This window comes from Kwoniella bestiolae, chromosome 6 (assembly GCF_000512585.2).
Source record: "Kwoniella bestiolae CBS 10118 chromosome 6, complete sequence".
Taxonomy (NCBI): domain Eukaryota; kingdom Fungi; phylum Basidiomycota; class Tremellomycetes; order Tremellales; family Cryptococcaceae; genus Kwoniella; species Kwoniella bestiolae.
In genome coordinates this window covers 1,830,810-1,846,542 of record NC_089246.1, presented here as the reverse complement: position 1 = coordinate 1,846,542, position 15,733 = coordinate 1,830,810, and the positions used below count along the sequence as shown (strand labels likewise).

The window sequence follows — 15,733 nt, the reverse complement described above, 5'->3', positions numbered from 1 at the left end:
TGCGTGTATAGCTGATTCGGATGATTCGTGACGGAAGTTCTCACCGGACTACCATCGTGCCACCGATGAAGTCATCGTACATGGCTAGTGGACGCACCGCCTCTCCGTCATATGAGGTCATCACTGCTCTACTCAGGGCTACAATGGGAGTACTGTCCACTGTCCATTGTCATCAATACCTCCTTTATGCATCGAGTGGCTGTTTGACATGGTCTACAATGGATCCCTTTTCTCTCAAAGCCCCGACTTGAGGCTGTTTTCACTACACTCGTCACGTTTGACAAAGGGCCATATTGGGGCGAGTAGAAACCTTTGATCTTCGGAGTCAAAGGAGGGATGCGGGTGGCGTCACTTTTGGAACCCTTACTGCTGCACTTCCTCTGCAGTACGATTCTGTTATAAAGGCTTAACACTATTCCTACCATTCGATGATCTTGTTTGTTCACTTGTTCACTTCTCCAACCTTCAAGAACGATTCACAAACATGAATCAGAATCACAACTCTGAGCCTGTCTATGGCGAACAAATTCGTGACTCTAACGTCACCGTTGATCTAGATGGATTCAAGACAAATGCTTTGCCCGCGACCAGGAAAGGCACGATAAAGATTGAATGTGAAATCCTTCCTTTGCCAAATACCGACAAACGCTTCTACAAGGCTACCCGATACAGGTTGCATGCAGATGACATTTTAGAGGATACTGACGCGGTGAAAGCTTGCACCGAGTTAGACTCCCGGGTGGGGCGAGTCACACGAGCGGCTAACGATCCGAATCCTCCACTTGATGGACATGGGCAACCAACATATATAATGAACGAGCATTTCTTTCAAAGTACAATCGCTACCGCTGTGAACAATATAAAAGAGCGATTTCCAGGAGTGGAGATTGACGCGACTTTCCAAAGCCGGAACAACGACGACAGTCAACACGTAGCGGAGCCTAGAAGATCCACTCCCTTGCCAGACGGATCATCTACAACTTTCCAGACAGATATGCCCACTCGGCTTGGCTCTACTAGGCCTTCTGCCTCCGATTACCTCGGACACAGGGAAAGAACCTTCCCAGTGCATCTCCACGTCTCCCGCTCAGAGGCAGTTCAGTTTTCTCAATTCTTTAGGGGCCAATCTAGCATCGACCATCAACGGTCCAGTGAGTGTTTCATTGGAGCTCTTAATCTTTCGGAACTGGAATCGGCGTCAGTATCTGAGAGCTAACAGTTATCACGCCGCGCTAGGGGTCAGGAACCGCCCTCGCATTACGTACCCCCATTTGTGGACAGAAAGCGATGAATTGGGGCGGATGATTCATGGGAGATACTTCAGAGATTACCTTCGGGCGTCAGCAGAAGGGACCATTGGGATCAAAAGCAAGATCATTCAAAGGGATGGAACGGTCCATCGCATGTTCAAAATCCGCCGACGTCCGCTTCACTACAACAATTACCGAGATGACTCTTTCAAAGAAGCTTCAAATAGTTTGGATGATGGGTTGGACCAGCTTACCGAATACATGGCCACGCATGAGGAAGAGGTCACTAGCGAGACCCTGGAGGAGGCTAGTACCCGCCTCAAGGGGGCTATTGATGATGTGATAAGCAGGGTTAGACCGAGCTACCCCGAGATCGAGATCACACATTGTCATGAAACGCGTAACCTCGATGCGGACAGTCATTTTTATATTCCATTATTTTCATCTGGGAGTGATGCTTCAGATGACACCGCAGACCAGGACAGACATGAAGAGGGCCATCGTAGTCGTATCAGGTTCATCCTCGCATCGATGAGGCGGCCATTCCACCGAAGACGATAAACCTATTGGAACGATCAAGTCATCACTTCGTAGAATCTGCCTTGACCGATTTGGACATGGAAACTTCGTTTAGAGATGTCAGTGGCAGATTTCCGCTTGATGTACTGCTGCTATTTAGTCGACTGTTGTGATCGCTTAGCAATGGTCGTGATCTAGATAACTTTCCTTCTGTAGATGATCATCGTGTGTTGATTTGGTTTGATGCAATTGTAAATGGACTCGAGTGTATCTGGCACAAAGCTACTGGATGGTGCGTTCTTGTCCCTTGGCTGTAGGACTCAGTGAGACGACTGAGTGGCACAATGATAAATCAATCTGGGCCTTTACCGAGACCGAGTCACAGAAGGAGGCCTTCAAAGAAGAAATTGATGCGACGGTCACCTCGTATAATGAGAGGAATTGGGAGTTTCCATATGATATTATAGTGTCGGCCACAATGGGATCGAGACTCCGATTCCAGCCGTTGCTCCGACAGGTAAGGCTCCACAAGGTAGTACATCTTGATTTGCTGGCTCGCTTAGTGAATCATAGGCAGGTCCGAGGAGCCACCCTTTCAGCTACAGAAGTAGTCATTATTATTCCACGATGTTTCGAACGTGCAGCGGCCAAGAGACTGAACAACGATACATGACCATACCTTTGATCGTTGTCAGCTTGATCATTCCGCCATTCATGTAAGAAGTGGTTCTGTATACACTCACATATCTAGAAAATAACATCATCGTCTTTACCTTCATCCAACATATCAGCCCCACCAGCTTCTCCACCACCGATACCCTCATCTCTGTGAAGTTCTCCACCTCGTTCTGTGAACTCTGCATTTTGAGCTTGTCGGGATTCGTTGGCTTTCTCGGCATCTCGTTTCTTCTTACCTTGAACCTTCTTCAATCGGAAGAACTCCTCTCTGCAAACAGGACGGCATGTAAGCGATCAGTAGCGCGCATATCTGTGCGGCCAGTTAAGGGAGTCTCTGGAATGATAGCGGTCTTGAAAGAGCTGCGACAAGAAATCTCACCGATCCATTTCGTCTAACTCCGAGTTGATGTATTTGATGGTATTGTCCAAACGAGGAATAACGACGTGTTCGATAGCGTTGACTCGTCGGTTGGTAGCTCTGATGACTTCGTCAAGGATGGTGAAGGCGGTCTTCACGCAACGTCAGCGGCGTCTTCCGGAGTCCTTCTATGCTCGGACGGATGTACAGCAGTAGCAAGGTTGCACTCACTTGTAAGGAAGCCAGCTCCACCAATGTTCCCACAGCTTTCACGTATGTATCTCTGCATTTCTGAATCTGTTGACCACCTCTACTCAAACCAGTGAGATTGAAATCTGGACATGTTACACCGTTCATCAGTCCATGTGATGATACTCATGATGCGGATGTGTGCATATCTCGGTGTACTCACCACTAGCATCCTTACTTCTCACACCGTCAAAAGCAGGTAATACGACACCACTAACGTTCTCCTGTCTAGCCTGAACGGTATAACTCGCCTTCTTGACTGACTCCTGCACTTGATATCCAATATCACCAGCAGTGTAGGTGACTTCAGCCAGGGAGAAAGAGGCGAGTTGAAGTACTCTTCCCATCAGTCGTTTGGCCTATGACCCACAGGCATCAGCACCGTGCGTCTACATTCAACGACGTCAGCAGTACATACCTCGTCGACCTTTCTCAAGATGGTTCTGAATCTGGTTGTAAGAGCATCTCGTTTCTTTGCGAGCAGCGAGTGTCCAGTCTGAGCACCCTTCAACCGACCTTTGGTCAAGGTTAGGTTCATACGTGTCGGGCTGTGAGTGATAATGACATCAGTGGGGATTCATCCAATTAAACATCGTCGCACATTCACTCACAAGACTGATTCTCTCGGACCTGCACCTGACATCTTGTGCTTCTATTCTTGCTGTAGATGGATGGGTGGTGAGATGATGTGTATGTATGTATACGATGTGGAAGAAAGAAAGGAAGAATGGAGAGTGGGATGTGATTCAGTAGTTGAATGTCGTTGTGGTGGTTCATTTCCCCCCCTCCACTTTGAGATTTCAACCTTATTTATATAGCTGGTGATATTTCTTGTTTTTCCTCTTCATATTTGCAACTTTACCTTGCATATAATATATGTGTAGTATCTTGAACAATGGCAGCTTACGATGAAGATGAGGAAGACGAGTACTACGATAACGAAGAGGAGGAAGATGTGAGTTGGACGACTGGTTGTAGCTTGCGAGCGAACAACTGACTTCTGTATGTCTTGATTTCAGGATGAAGGCATAAATGGTGTCAATGGGGAAGGAGATGATGATGAAAACGATGACGGTATGGGGTGAGTATCACCAATGTACCTCTCTGCGTGATGCATGCTGAATGATGCTGTTCTGCAGAGACGGGTCAGACGAAGATGTCTCCGAGGCAGACGATGATGCCGATGATAACGAAGACGAGGACGAGGACGATGACGATGAGGGCGATAATGAAGAAGATGAAGATGCGGAGGAGAATGATGACGAGGAAGAGGATGATGAACAGAATGAAGATGCAAGTACGGAAGATGAAGCGGAAGGGGATAGAGAAGGACAAGCGGAAGGGGAAGATGGTGATATAGTGATGGTCGGAGGGGATGAAGAAGCTCGTATGTGGTGTTTACCATGACTTGCCTTCTCTCCCAGACGTCATACTGATATCCTCTATCATAGTCTCAGCGAAGAGGTCCAGATCACCATCTCTGAAGCCTGTTCCAGAGGAAGACCTTCCACAACCACCCCACAAAATACGGCGCAGCTTCTTCATCCCATCTTTCACCACCTCTCCTAAATCCCTCTCTATCGAAGCTATAGTCGGCATCCCCTTACCCTCCCCTGTTCACTCGCTCGCATCTACCTCGTGCCTCTCATACCTCTTGGCAGGAAGTCAGGATGGACATGTGCGAGCATACGATTTATGGGGCAGCGTGAATGGAGGTCAGATGATGACTGCCCAACAGCGGAGTGTCGTCGGGTTGGGAGAAACCATCAACAAAGCTGGAGTAGGAAGAGGATGGTGGGCGAACGAAGTGGAAGGTATAAATGGTGGATCGGTGGGTAAGAGGGCGGAACCGGTGTATAGTATGGCCTGTGAGGGGGATGGACTGTTCGCGTTGACTGGGACACAGGTAAGCTGAAGTCTCCTTCTCCTATGGATTACAGCTTACATCATATCGGTGGAAATCTCAGTCTGGCCCTATCAACCTGTATACGCTGCGGCATGCCCCTGGTCATCTTATACACTCCTTGAAAGGTCATACGAATGTAGTATCGTGTTTGTCACTCCTACCAAACGAGAAAGGTCTGTTGAGTGGTTCTTGGGATGGAACCGTTCGGGTAAGTCTATCTCTTATTTTGACAATCATATCATCGGTACTCATAATCTACATAGGAATGGGATTTGAACACAGGTCAAGTCGTCCGAACATATCCCACACACGGCGCACAACTCTCATCGCTATCTCTCAGACCATATACCCTTCCAGCCTCACCGACACCTTCACCCCGCCGGCAGCCTGATGACGAAGAAGACGACGGAGACATCACCACTAAGGAGAACATCTCAGTATCGATGGGACCTGATTTCTTCGATAACGACAAGAACAAGGGCGATGAAGACACGGATAAGAAGGAGAAAGAAGATGAGCAAGCTGCTGAAGATGCTCTGCCGGTGGACGGGGATGCTGAATCTGCCAACGTTGCAGAATCAAAACCCGGTCAGACAGAAAAGACAGATAACGGGAATGGGGGGGATGACGTCGAGATGTCAGAAGCTAAATCTCCCTCTATGGATTCATTATTTGGCGGAGACGATGACCTCGATGGTGAAGGCGAGACTGTCCCACCATCTATCATCCCCTCCAAGGCTCCGACACCCTTGCACGATGTGACCCCAACTCCACCTGTACAAAAGCCAAAAGGACTGGGATTAGCTTTACCTGGTCAACCAAAACCTCCTCCACCATTAGTCTCTGAACAACCCACTCCCGCAACCTCATCCACGGGGGCTGCACCGCTCTTTGTTCCCTCCTCAGCTGGACCGTCAAGCTCACGTCAGGCTGCTGCTCATATTCCCTTACTTAGCCAGACGTCTTACAAGGCTTTCTCAGATGATGTCTTGTTGACCAGTTCGATGGACGGTCAGGTGGTGTTAATAGATCGGAGAGTACCTCCCAACGAGGGTACAGGTGTGGGAGTGGGCAGATTGATGCCTGGGGAGAGAGCTCCGCCGTGGTGCATGTCTGTGAGTGGTGCTTCAACAGTCACGTGAACGGGGAGGGGAATTGGAGTCAACGATGCTGATGAAATGTATATAGGCATGCTGGTCAGCCAACGGGACTCAAGTGTTAGCAGGACGGCGTAACGGGACGATCGACGTGTGGGACGTCAGGCGGTCCTCTTCTGCCTCCTCGCCCAACTTGTTAAGGACATTACGGACACCGGCGGAATCAGGTCCTATCAGTTGTCTGGTAGCCTTTCCGGGGGGCAATCATATAGCTACGTGAGTTGAATCATCTATCCTGTCGAACTATTGGATCAAGTGTCAGTGCGAATGCGATTGTTGATTCTGATGATTGGCAATATCTGGATATAGCGCGTCACAAGATAATATACGATTATGGAATACCGCTGAATTCTTCGACCAAGAGGAGAACATGAGGAAGAAAAGCTCGAAGCCGCCTTTCAAGATCATAGCGGGGCATCATGGTGGGACCATATCCAGTATGAGTGAGTCGCACACATACCCAAGGGAAAGGATCTAACATTTTGCTAATTACGTGTTGTTAATTGCGTGTCGTTCCCTCTCGTAGTCGTCGATCCAACGAGTAGATTCTTGATTACAGCCTCGGGGGATAGAGGGTGGCAAGGTGAATCTACAAAAGTGGTGTTGATCCATGAGGTGAAGTGGTAGTTCTTGTGTTGTAACACCTATTCAACATTTCTTGTAGATCTTGGTCATCAATATACACATATAATGATGAATGATCGTGTTATTGGATATTCACCCAAAGGGAACTGACACGACAGAAAGCAAAACATAGATAAATACATTATTCACATTATATAGTTTACCTATATCCGACAAGTACGAGTCACATCCACTATCCACCAAGGGACCCTTTCAAAGGGAATATCCTTCCAACTATATACACATGCGCCTCGCCCTGTCTTTTGTCTAAAACACCATTCATCGATTAAGCATAACCCCATCCATCGTTTCGCAGTTTTGCCAAGCGGTCGTGATATTTCAGCTGTTTGTATTGAATTGAAGCCTATATGAAACCCTGTGACACGACATGTCAGGTTAGATAAGGTACTCAAACCGTGTCATGATGCATCGCGATCGTCAAGATATGATATGATATGATAGGGCGGTCGTCTCAGCACGTCGAGTGTGTGCCAAACAGCGAAGAAGGGGTAATCTGATCTCCCAAACACACCTGTATATTCAATAGAAGGATCAACCTACACTATCATGTAACATCCTCGTTATCCTTTCCTCCTCCTTCTCCCTCGGTTCCAACGCCTGAGAAACTTCATAAAGATCACCTCCTTTCTCAACCTCGTCCAACCCACGCATGATCCATTCCAGCACGGGCTTGCATCTCGCGAGGTTATAAGGCTGAGATTGGTACTGCGCTATATCCCTCAGAATCTCCGCGTTCAGTGCTCGCTTGAAGAAGTTGATGAGAGGTTGTTGGTGCCCTGTGCCATTGGTGGTGGTGGAGTTAGAATTTGACGAAGTGGAAGATTGGAGTGGTTTGGTGAAGTTGTTTGAGGCGCTTAGGGGAGAAGATGAATTGGAGTTTGTTAGGCCTTTGATGGGACCGCCTGGTATGTTCGAATTGGGCCCTCCAGGTTGGATGAAGTTCTTGTTCCCGTCTTCGATGAACGTTAATGCGGAGAGGTAAAATCCTGTATGATACAGTTGATTCAGTTCCTGTCAGCTATTGATTTTGGTTTCGTGATGTGGTTATGAGGTCATCACTCACCAAAGAACGGTACACAAGGCGGATTGATGGTCTTCAACATATCCCTGTAATTCGCAAAATTCTTGGTCGAATCCAACGTCTTATCCAGATCCGATTTCATACTTTGTGTTTTGGCGCTTAACAGCTCCTTCGTCCTTTTCAGACGGGTGATGGGAGCAGAGTTCAGACCAGCTACTATACCTGCCATCGATGAGAAATTGTTGAGATTGCGGCATTCCTAACAAATCAAGAATGAGTTATCAGCTTTGGTCGTTGGCCGCGATAGACTATGAAACATCTATTTCGAGCTCAATCCCAACAGGGATGGGAGCGGGAAGAGTCACAATACAAAACTCACCACAGCCACCTGTATCAAAATCTTCATAGCCGTCGCCCTCTGTCTAACATCCTTCGAGCTAAGTATATGCAGGGCTACCCATCCAGCCATCCTATTCGCAGTAAGGATGACATTCCGTACATTCGGTGCATTGATTGACCCCGTATTTTCATCTGCCCACGCTCTGTTGAGGCATTCAGAAGGCTTGATACGTTGGAAATGGATGAATTCGACTATCGTCAATTGACGAGCGATTTCCAAGGGTGAGACGTCGGTTAGACGGAGTTGTCGGCCTGTTACTCTTGGTAGAAGTGGGGCGGGGGGAGATAAGAGGGAACCTGAGGCTGATCCTCTAGTTTGTTCGGGCTCTCCTTGGCGCTACGCATGTCAAATAACATCAGTATACAAGCACCTCGATAAGAAAAGGCGACTGGAGGTGCTTTATGATGACATTTGAAAGATCCGGTTATGAAAGTAAACACTCACCCTCTTCCCAACAAGTGTCAATAGCTGTTTACTCATCAACTCGCTTCCGTTCGCGAGCAACGTAGTATTCGCGAATTCCTCCATCCTGTCTAGGACTTCATTATCGGTTTGTTCGATATAATGTCTTTCCAACCATGTTCTAAGAGCATTGGCAACTCTCAATCTTATCGGAGCTTGCTTTTTCACTTTCCATTCTTGGGATTGCTCGATATTCAGCCCATCGGGTTGAGAGATATTGTACCGTTCGACCAGATGATCGAATAGCTCGTGGGCGTTGGTGAAGGACCGGAAGGTGAGGAGGAATGCTTGGAAAAACGGTGTATCTATGATGACCACAGTTAGTCCAGCCGTACATGCCAATGAAACGCTTTAGAGTTGAGAGAGCTGCCGAAAGAAAGACTGTACATCGAAGCACGACTGAACTCACCCGTCGAACTATGCTGAGTCAATCGCACAACCAACGCTCTCAAGGATCCAGCTTTTACACCACCCTTGTCATCAAAGATGATCTCTCCAGGAACAAAGTCGTCCAACAGATACCAAGGTGTTTCAGGAGGTGCAGGTGGAGGAACACTAGCGTTGATAGGTAATTGCGACATATCCTCTCCCAGGAGTTTAGCAAGTTTCTTGCTTGGAGTTTTGTTTCGTTGGGTACCGCGGCCTAGAAATTCATGAATCGTGAGCTTATGACGATAATTTCTTCGGTGTACGAGTACCTGTATGTCCGAGATAAGGGCAGGGAGCAAAGACCACAACTCACCATCCGCATCACTATCCGCTCTATTCCTCCTGAAAGCCTTCAATATACTCGTCCTATTCCCCTTCTGACTCCCACTATCACTCTCCGTCTGTTGATATGCCAGACTCGTGGTACTGCTCGTCCGACTCCTCTGAGGCGCTAGACTAGTGGTACTTGCCGAAGCCGAAGTCTGAGGCATCTGAGCAGGTTGATCCCTCATTTCCCCATAGTCATCCGCATCTAAGAATTCTTCCTCCAAGCCCCTCACTTTGTGCCTTCTAGAAGAACTTCCAGCGCCACTAAAGCTTGTTCGGGAGGTTGAAGAGATCATGGAGATTGGTCGGCCGGTGATGGATGATTGTCTACGAGATTGATGGTGTTTGAATGATCTGATTCCAATTTGACCCCTTATCAACCCCTGGTCTACTGCTGCTATCTGTTCGCCTGAGATGATTAGCAGTGTGGGTAACGATCTGAACGCTGTCGTCATTCCTACAGAGAGTAATTCGATGATGGATCGAAGACCTTCCAAGGGAGAATCGATCTTGTATAGCAGTTGGATGGAAGTTTGGGTGATTTGTTTAGAGGAATTATCCAGATCGGTTATAGCTTGACGGGCTTGATCAACGAGATGTTCATATTCCCTAAGATCGTCTTCTCTCGATCTTATCCCATTTCCTAGATCCCCGCTATCCCCATCCACATCGATCACACTGGCAATATCCAGCGAGCCCATCATCTCCAGGAATTTCGTCGATAGTCTGATCAAGTCCATCAAACCATTCTCCGGTGTGGAAGTGATATTCCTCAGAGCAGTATCGAAATCATTCTTCAGCCGTTGACATTGTATCACTGAATTCTGTTCCAGTACCTGCAGTTCACTCTCGTTCCTTTCGGTCCTTCCGAATCCCCATTTCCCATTTAACGGTTCACCAATCACATCAAAGCCTAACCAAGCATTTATCCTTGATCCCTCCGCACCGTCTATTCCGGAAGGTTGGATCGTACCTGCCAAAGCTGTATTTGGGAAGTTGGCAATCACATCTTTAACTTTCGAGGCCGATCGCATTACTTCTGCCCAGATCGATAATCCGGTTTCCGGGATTCGTTTCGAAGTGACAGCAGCATGGGTGTTTGCAGATAACAACCCGATACTTCCTATCAAAGTCATGTCTCCCACCCAGCTTGGTCTAGGCAATTCTTCCATCCTATCTAATGGTCCGACGTATCCAAAAGAACTCAACAACTGTCTGATCGCTGCCAAGGTATTTTTGTGCGCTGAAGACAGCATCTCCACCGCGTTCTCTTCTCTCATCATCGCAGCTATCATCCCACTTTCACTCCCTAGATCTTCAGCTCGTGACATTTCTTCCTCCGCAGCAGATCCAGCTACTGAAGCTTCAAATATCTCTCTCAAAGATTCGTTCACATTATCCATCAATAACCCCATGGTGGGTTTCTTCTCAGGTTGAATGACAGCTTTCAAAGCTTCCGCAGTCTTCTTCTCCCATTCTTCTACCGCTTTTCTCTGCAATTCCACTGAAGCTCTGAGAGGTCTAGAATTGGATCCTACACTCAGTCGCTTCATCCCTACTCCGATATCCGTCATGGATGTAGCATCGCCTTTGCTTGTTGGCAAATCTTTGCGAGACTGTCCAGTCAGTCGATTGTAGTAGAACCATTCTCTACCGTCATCGCTGAGTTTAGCGAGCCACGGGTAAGGTATGTCGGCGGATGCTTTGGGGGGTGGGCGGAAGTCATTATCGGTGGATTGGTATGTAGGTGATAGGTCATTGGTAAGGGATGGTTTGGCGAAGAAGTCATCGTCATTCTGAGAGAATCCAGTATCGTCCTCTTCTAGTCCCATACCCTCCATTGGCAGTTCCCATAAATCCTCCCCCGTCTGCGTATTATGGTAGTACACCTACGAAACGACCTGTCAGCATTTCCAGCCTGATCCCGAGGACGATAAAGAATACTCACCTGACCATCAGGCGTTATAGAAGGTATCCAGGCATCCTGAGAAGCACCCTGCGTTGACTCCCTTTGCTTCCCTTTGGTGGGTGGGGGATGCTGTGTCGAGGAGGAATGAGTTGATGCTGCTGATGGCCTGATTGTAACGTCCGTCTCTTCCCTTCTCCTATTCGACGATATGCCAAATTCATCCGCTTCGGAAGAAAACATCAATCCTTCTACCTGAGCCCTTTTTCTTCTTGCTACCTCTGAGAAGGCTCTACCATCATCTAGCGCATCATCGTCATCCCCAGCTAACATCTCTCTGGCCAACTGGTCCAATCCCGTATCACCACCCCAATCACCCCATCCACCTCTCAGCACATCGTCCATCCTCAATACGTCTTCTTCCGTATGCTGCTGCTGCGATCCACCATTGGATTCCTGTTGGAGCTGTTGAAATTGTTCTATCTGTTTAATATCCTCCTCCCCAATCTCTTCAACGTAGTTACTAGGGAACCAACCTCTCTGACCATCCAACATACCATCCCACCAACCGCTCTCTAATCTCGCGAATACCTGAATCAGATCTCCAGCATTGAATGATAGCGCACTGTGATCGGTAGCTTCAAAATTGAACCTGGCTCTGACCAAGAACGGACCATCTGATTCTGATTCTTCCAACGTATCTTCTAACGGAGTGAGAGGTCTATGCTGATCTTCCATTCTTGATTTGTTCTGATGTGCATGAGATGGACTGGAGTAGGATGATGCTGATAGTTCATTGTCTGTACCTGCTATAGCTTCTAGTGCTGCGTAAGGTGATATGACGGAAGAAGTGGAGAAAGGACGGGAAGTGGTATCGGTCATCCTTGGCGGATGACCCTCTGCCTCGGATGGTTGAATATGTCAAAAGTGGTATGTATGTTGTGGTAAGATGGGTATCGATTGATCTGTTGTGTGCGTAAATGTATCGTTAGCGTGTGATGGTCGTTGGTGACATTATGATTGATGAGCTGTGAGATATGATATGAACAGAAAGACACGAGTGAAGGACGAGTATCACGCGCAGGTAAGGCGGAAACAACAACAATCATCAACACTACTCTTCACTCACTCTGATACCTCTTATTGTTCATTCTTCCATCTTTGATCCCCACTTTGCACTTCCTCATACAGCGCTATCACCTATACTGCAACGTTAAACAACCACAGATTGAGAGCAGGCTTTAGATTGGTGTGCATAACAGGCATACATGTACAAGGTCTCGTTGATATGGTGAAAATGTCGCATGTGTCTGTGCTGGACACTAGTGCACCCCCCCTTACCTTACCTGACAGGACTGCGAACACGAACATCCCTTCCTATCCTATCCTCTCTTCGATCATCCCTTTATTTCGGACTGCATTCTCCATGCATGCAATCGATTGACATAGAGCTCATACAGGCCATAGATTTGTCAGACAGTCGCAGACTCAACATATACGGTGCATGGAGAGAAGGCGGGACCGGATCTACACACACAAGAATTGTATCTCCGTCTCTCATCAATCTGCTTCCGAAGGTTACAAGTATGCAAGTGAGGTTGGACGACACACACAGCACATATCCAACATCATTCCGGATCGTCGTCGTTAAATATTTCAAGTCGCTCAGCACGTCCCGGTAAAGAAATATGAGAAGTATTCCAGCTTGTACCTTGCAAGAGAAGTCGTAAAACCCTCGCCGAGTCATCGCCCATACTCCTCGGATCGGGTCGATTATATATTGAAGGAAAGCCCAGGAAGGGCGGCCAGTCGAGCCTTAGTGCTCGTGGGATACCCAGATTTGATGTAGGGTTTTCCACGTACCATGGTGTAGGGCCTCTGGTAGCTTCTTGATATGTTGGAGGGTCGTCTGTCCTTGTCGCGAGACAAGTTGCTGTGTCAGTTGGTTTCCCTCGACGCTTAGCGATACAAGACTTGAAGAACGATAATGTGGTATCTTTCGCTCGGGCTAAGAACGAAGTGGATCTACCGCTCCTGCTCCTATCGTGAGTATCCGCATTGCTTCGCTCGGACGCTCCAGGACCTCGACCTCCTAGGGGGGTCGAAGATTCATTGCTACCAGGTTGGGAGACTTGATAAGCTGATGGATCCAGGTATTCGAAATACTCGATTGACATGATGAAAGTGCACGGAACTTTTGATTTCTAATCTGAAGAAAATAGTGCTGAATTAACGACGAGTGCGACTTGTATACATATACACATACATATGGGACGGTCGCGGTCGGAGCCTCAATGCGGTTTATCCTTTATACTACGTCACTTCCGTCGTGGGAAGTGTGCAAAAAAGTACGGACTATGACACACACCTGGCTAGGAGGATTGGTCTGTGAAGGGACCAAAGATAGCTGACAGGCATGGATGGTCACATGTAATTACTGAAACCGCTCCGAAAACGACCAATTCTTTCGATAGTCCTTCTGCACCTGCGTGCATTGTTAGCATATCCTAGAACACTCAAGAAGGACACGCAATCTATAGGGAGCAGAATCAAATAGGACCAAAGCCTGCGAGGGCGAAATCGAACTTGCATCATCCCTATACGATGATCTATATATCCCATTCCTTCTTAGCTTCCGACGTCCGCTTGACGAGGTTCGATACTCCCACACCCCCGAGCTCCCAACCAGTTGTTCTGGCCGATGCATCAGCGGGATTGACAGCAGACTTCAAAAATCCACCCTGACGAACTTGGGTGACTTCCATACATGATGTGGAATTCTCTTCCACTCCCGATGCGAAATCACACTCCCACTCTGATGGATTGAGTACTTTTTCCAACTCCTCACGATTGATATCCAGGACTGAACCCAATGTCTCAATCGATTGTCGCATCCATGATACAGCGCCTTGCGTTTTTCGATGCAAAAACGACTTTACAGTAGTCCATGTACCTCGCCTCGTGTGGGAAAGGTCGGTACGCGTCTCGTCATCTTCAGTTTCTCCCAGGGGGTTCGTAGATGTAGATAAGAAATTGTCGAAACCGCTTTGCCTATCATGACCATCGCTGATTGGGTTGTATCGTCCGAGATATTTAGATGACATTGGAGGTGGTATCCTGTGAGTTTGGAACGATCGAACGTGAACGTGATGGTAATTAATGTGAAGCTTTCGAATGTGGATACAATACAGATTTTGGTGCTTTGATTCAGCGGGAAAAGTAGAGTCGACTCAAAGCTGCCCACTGTGTCCCATTTATACATTTAAGTATCATCTGAAAGACAAGAGTACGACTCTGCTCAATACGGCCCCCTTTCTTTTCAGACAGATGATGAAAGGTGTTCATCAATGGACTGACTCGTACATGATAACGTTTCTTCAGTTTCAGCATTCGGAGTGTTAAATGATCGCCACTCGTGTTCCGCTGTTCGACAACATATGGATGTAGCCTGAAGACATATATCATACGATGTGCTTTTGGTCCTCTGTGTTCATGGACGCATAACCCCACATAGTGGGGGGACCAGTGGCGAGCAGCTGTAAGACAATCGTAAGGGATGGTGATTGTGAAACCTGATGAACAGGATTGGGCAGATTTGGAGTCACTTCTAGTCAGAAGTCAGAAGTGAATAGCAAGAGGGGTTGAACGATGGGCTGAAAATCTTCAATCATGTCGGAAGGTCGATCATGGATGCAGACACTCATTGCTTTATGATATGGGGGCTGGGATTGTGCATGCGTCGAGGCGGACCTCATGTGGTTGGCGGTTGTATCAACCAACAGCAATCATCTTCAGTGACAAGAAAGCGTGACTACCGATTACCGTTTGGATGCATTCATGAAAGGCTCGATCTAGATCTACGTACATGGGGCTTGCAGCACGGACCAAAATGCAGCTTCAGGAGTGGTTTGAGACTAGAAAGGCATGACGTAAATTCCAAACAGAAGTGATGTCGACTCGAACAGATCCTGTGTCTATCAGGGGGTTTGAGGCTATACAAAGGGTATTCCTGGGCAGGAAGGAGAGGTCTTCTTCTTGTCCGATGTCCTCGGAAAAGGACTGAAATGGCATTTGTACAGAGACACACATATAGAGGAGTGAGTTCCCCTTGACAGAAAGATATTGTGTTCTGTCCATGATTATTTCTCAAACAGTATCGCTTAATCACCCGATCATAAACGACTCCTTCATCGATTACCATGCCAACTCAATCCGATTCCGTCAGCTCACTTGATTCAACTGAAATGTGCATGTGCAGACGACCAGAACATGGCGATGAAAGGGGATGCAAAAATTCGTTTCCAGATACTGATAACAGTTTCGTCTGTCGCGATCCTTGCGTGAGTAAAGGTCACGACGCCACGAAGTGGCCATTTGTCGCGATATCACACGCTGACAGAGGAACCATCAGAGAGACGATCTCTTC

General features: G+C 47.6%; 6 protein-coding genes across 6 annotated transcripts; 2 read left to right on the top strand and 4 right to left on the bottom strand.

The window, feature by feature from the left end:
- Positions 1 to 811: 811 nt before the first annotated feature.
- On the top strand, positions 812 to 1,811 carry I302_107881 (uncharacterized protein; the record flags this gene model as incomplete). Its single annotated transcript, XM_019192989.1, has 2 exons — positions 812 to 1,151; positions 1,237 to 1,811. The coding sequence occupies 2 exons, from the start codon at positions 812 to 814 to the stop codon at positions 1,809 to 1,811; spliced, it is 915 nt and encodes a 304-aa protein (XP_019044466.1).
- A 705-nt stretch (positions 1,812 to 2,516) lies between these two features.
- I302_107880 (uncharacterized protein) lies at positions 2,517 to 3,697 on the bottom strand (the record flags this gene model as incomplete). The annotated part of the gene is made up of 6 exons (XM_019192990.1): positions 2,517 to 2,715; positions 2,827 to 2,957; positions 3,037 to 3,140; positions 3,218 to 3,413; positions 3,473 to 3,602; positions 3,666 to 3,697. 6 exons carry the CDS (start codon positions 3,695 to 3,697, stop codon positions 2,517 to 2,519), a joined length of 792 nt encoding a protein of 263 aa, XP_019044467.1.
- Positions 3,698 to 3,949: 252 nt separating this feature from the next.
- Positions 3,950 to 6,744, top strand: I302_107879 (uncharacterized protein; the record flags this gene model as incomplete). The annotated part of the gene is made up of 9 exons (XM_019192991.1): positions 3,950 to 4,009; positions 4,074 to 4,135; positions 4,194 to 4,441; positions 4,506 to 4,960; positions 5,022 to 5,168; positions 5,224 to 6,075; positions 6,149 to 6,333; positions 6,427 to 6,560; positions 6,644 to 6,744. 9 exons carry the CDS (start codon positions 3,950 to 3,952, stop codon positions 6,742 to 6,744), a joined length of 2,244 nt encoding a protein of 747 aa, XP_019044468.1.
- Positions 6,745 to 7,293: 549 nt separating this feature from the next.
- Positions 7,294 to 12,189, bottom strand: I302_107878 (uncharacterized protein; the record flags this gene model as incomplete). Its single annotated transcript, XM_019192992.1, has 7 exons — positions 7,294 to 7,748; positions 7,826 to 8,042; positions 8,163 to 8,519; positions 8,628 to 8,950; positions 9,055 to 9,288; positions 9,388 to 11,290; positions 11,350 to 12,189. 7 exons carry the CDS (start codon positions 12,187 to 12,189, stop codon positions 7,294 to 7,296), a joined length of 4,329 nt encoding a protein of 1,442 aa, XP_019044469.1.
- A 746-nt stretch (positions 12,190 to 12,935) lies between these two features.
- On the bottom strand, positions 12,936 to 13,484 carry I302_107877 (uncharacterized protein; the record flags this gene model as incomplete). The annotated part of the gene is made up of 1 exon (XM_019192993.1): positions 12,936 to 13,484. The coding sequence occupies one exon, from the start codon at positions 13,482 to 13,484 to the stop codon at positions 12,936 to 12,938; it is 549 nt and encodes a 182-aa protein (XP_019044470.1).
- A 432-nt stretch (positions 13,485 to 13,916) lies between these two features.
- I302_107876 (uncharacterized protein) lies at positions 13,917 to 14,411 on the bottom strand (the record flags this gene model as incomplete). Its single annotated transcript, XM_019192994.1, has 1 exon — positions 13,917 to 14,411. One exon carries the CDS (start codon positions 14,409 to 14,411, stop codon positions 13,917 to 13,919), a length of 495 nt encoding a protein of 164 aa, XP_019044471.1.
- Between the last annotated feature and the right edge of the window lie 1,322 nt (positions 14,412 to 15,733).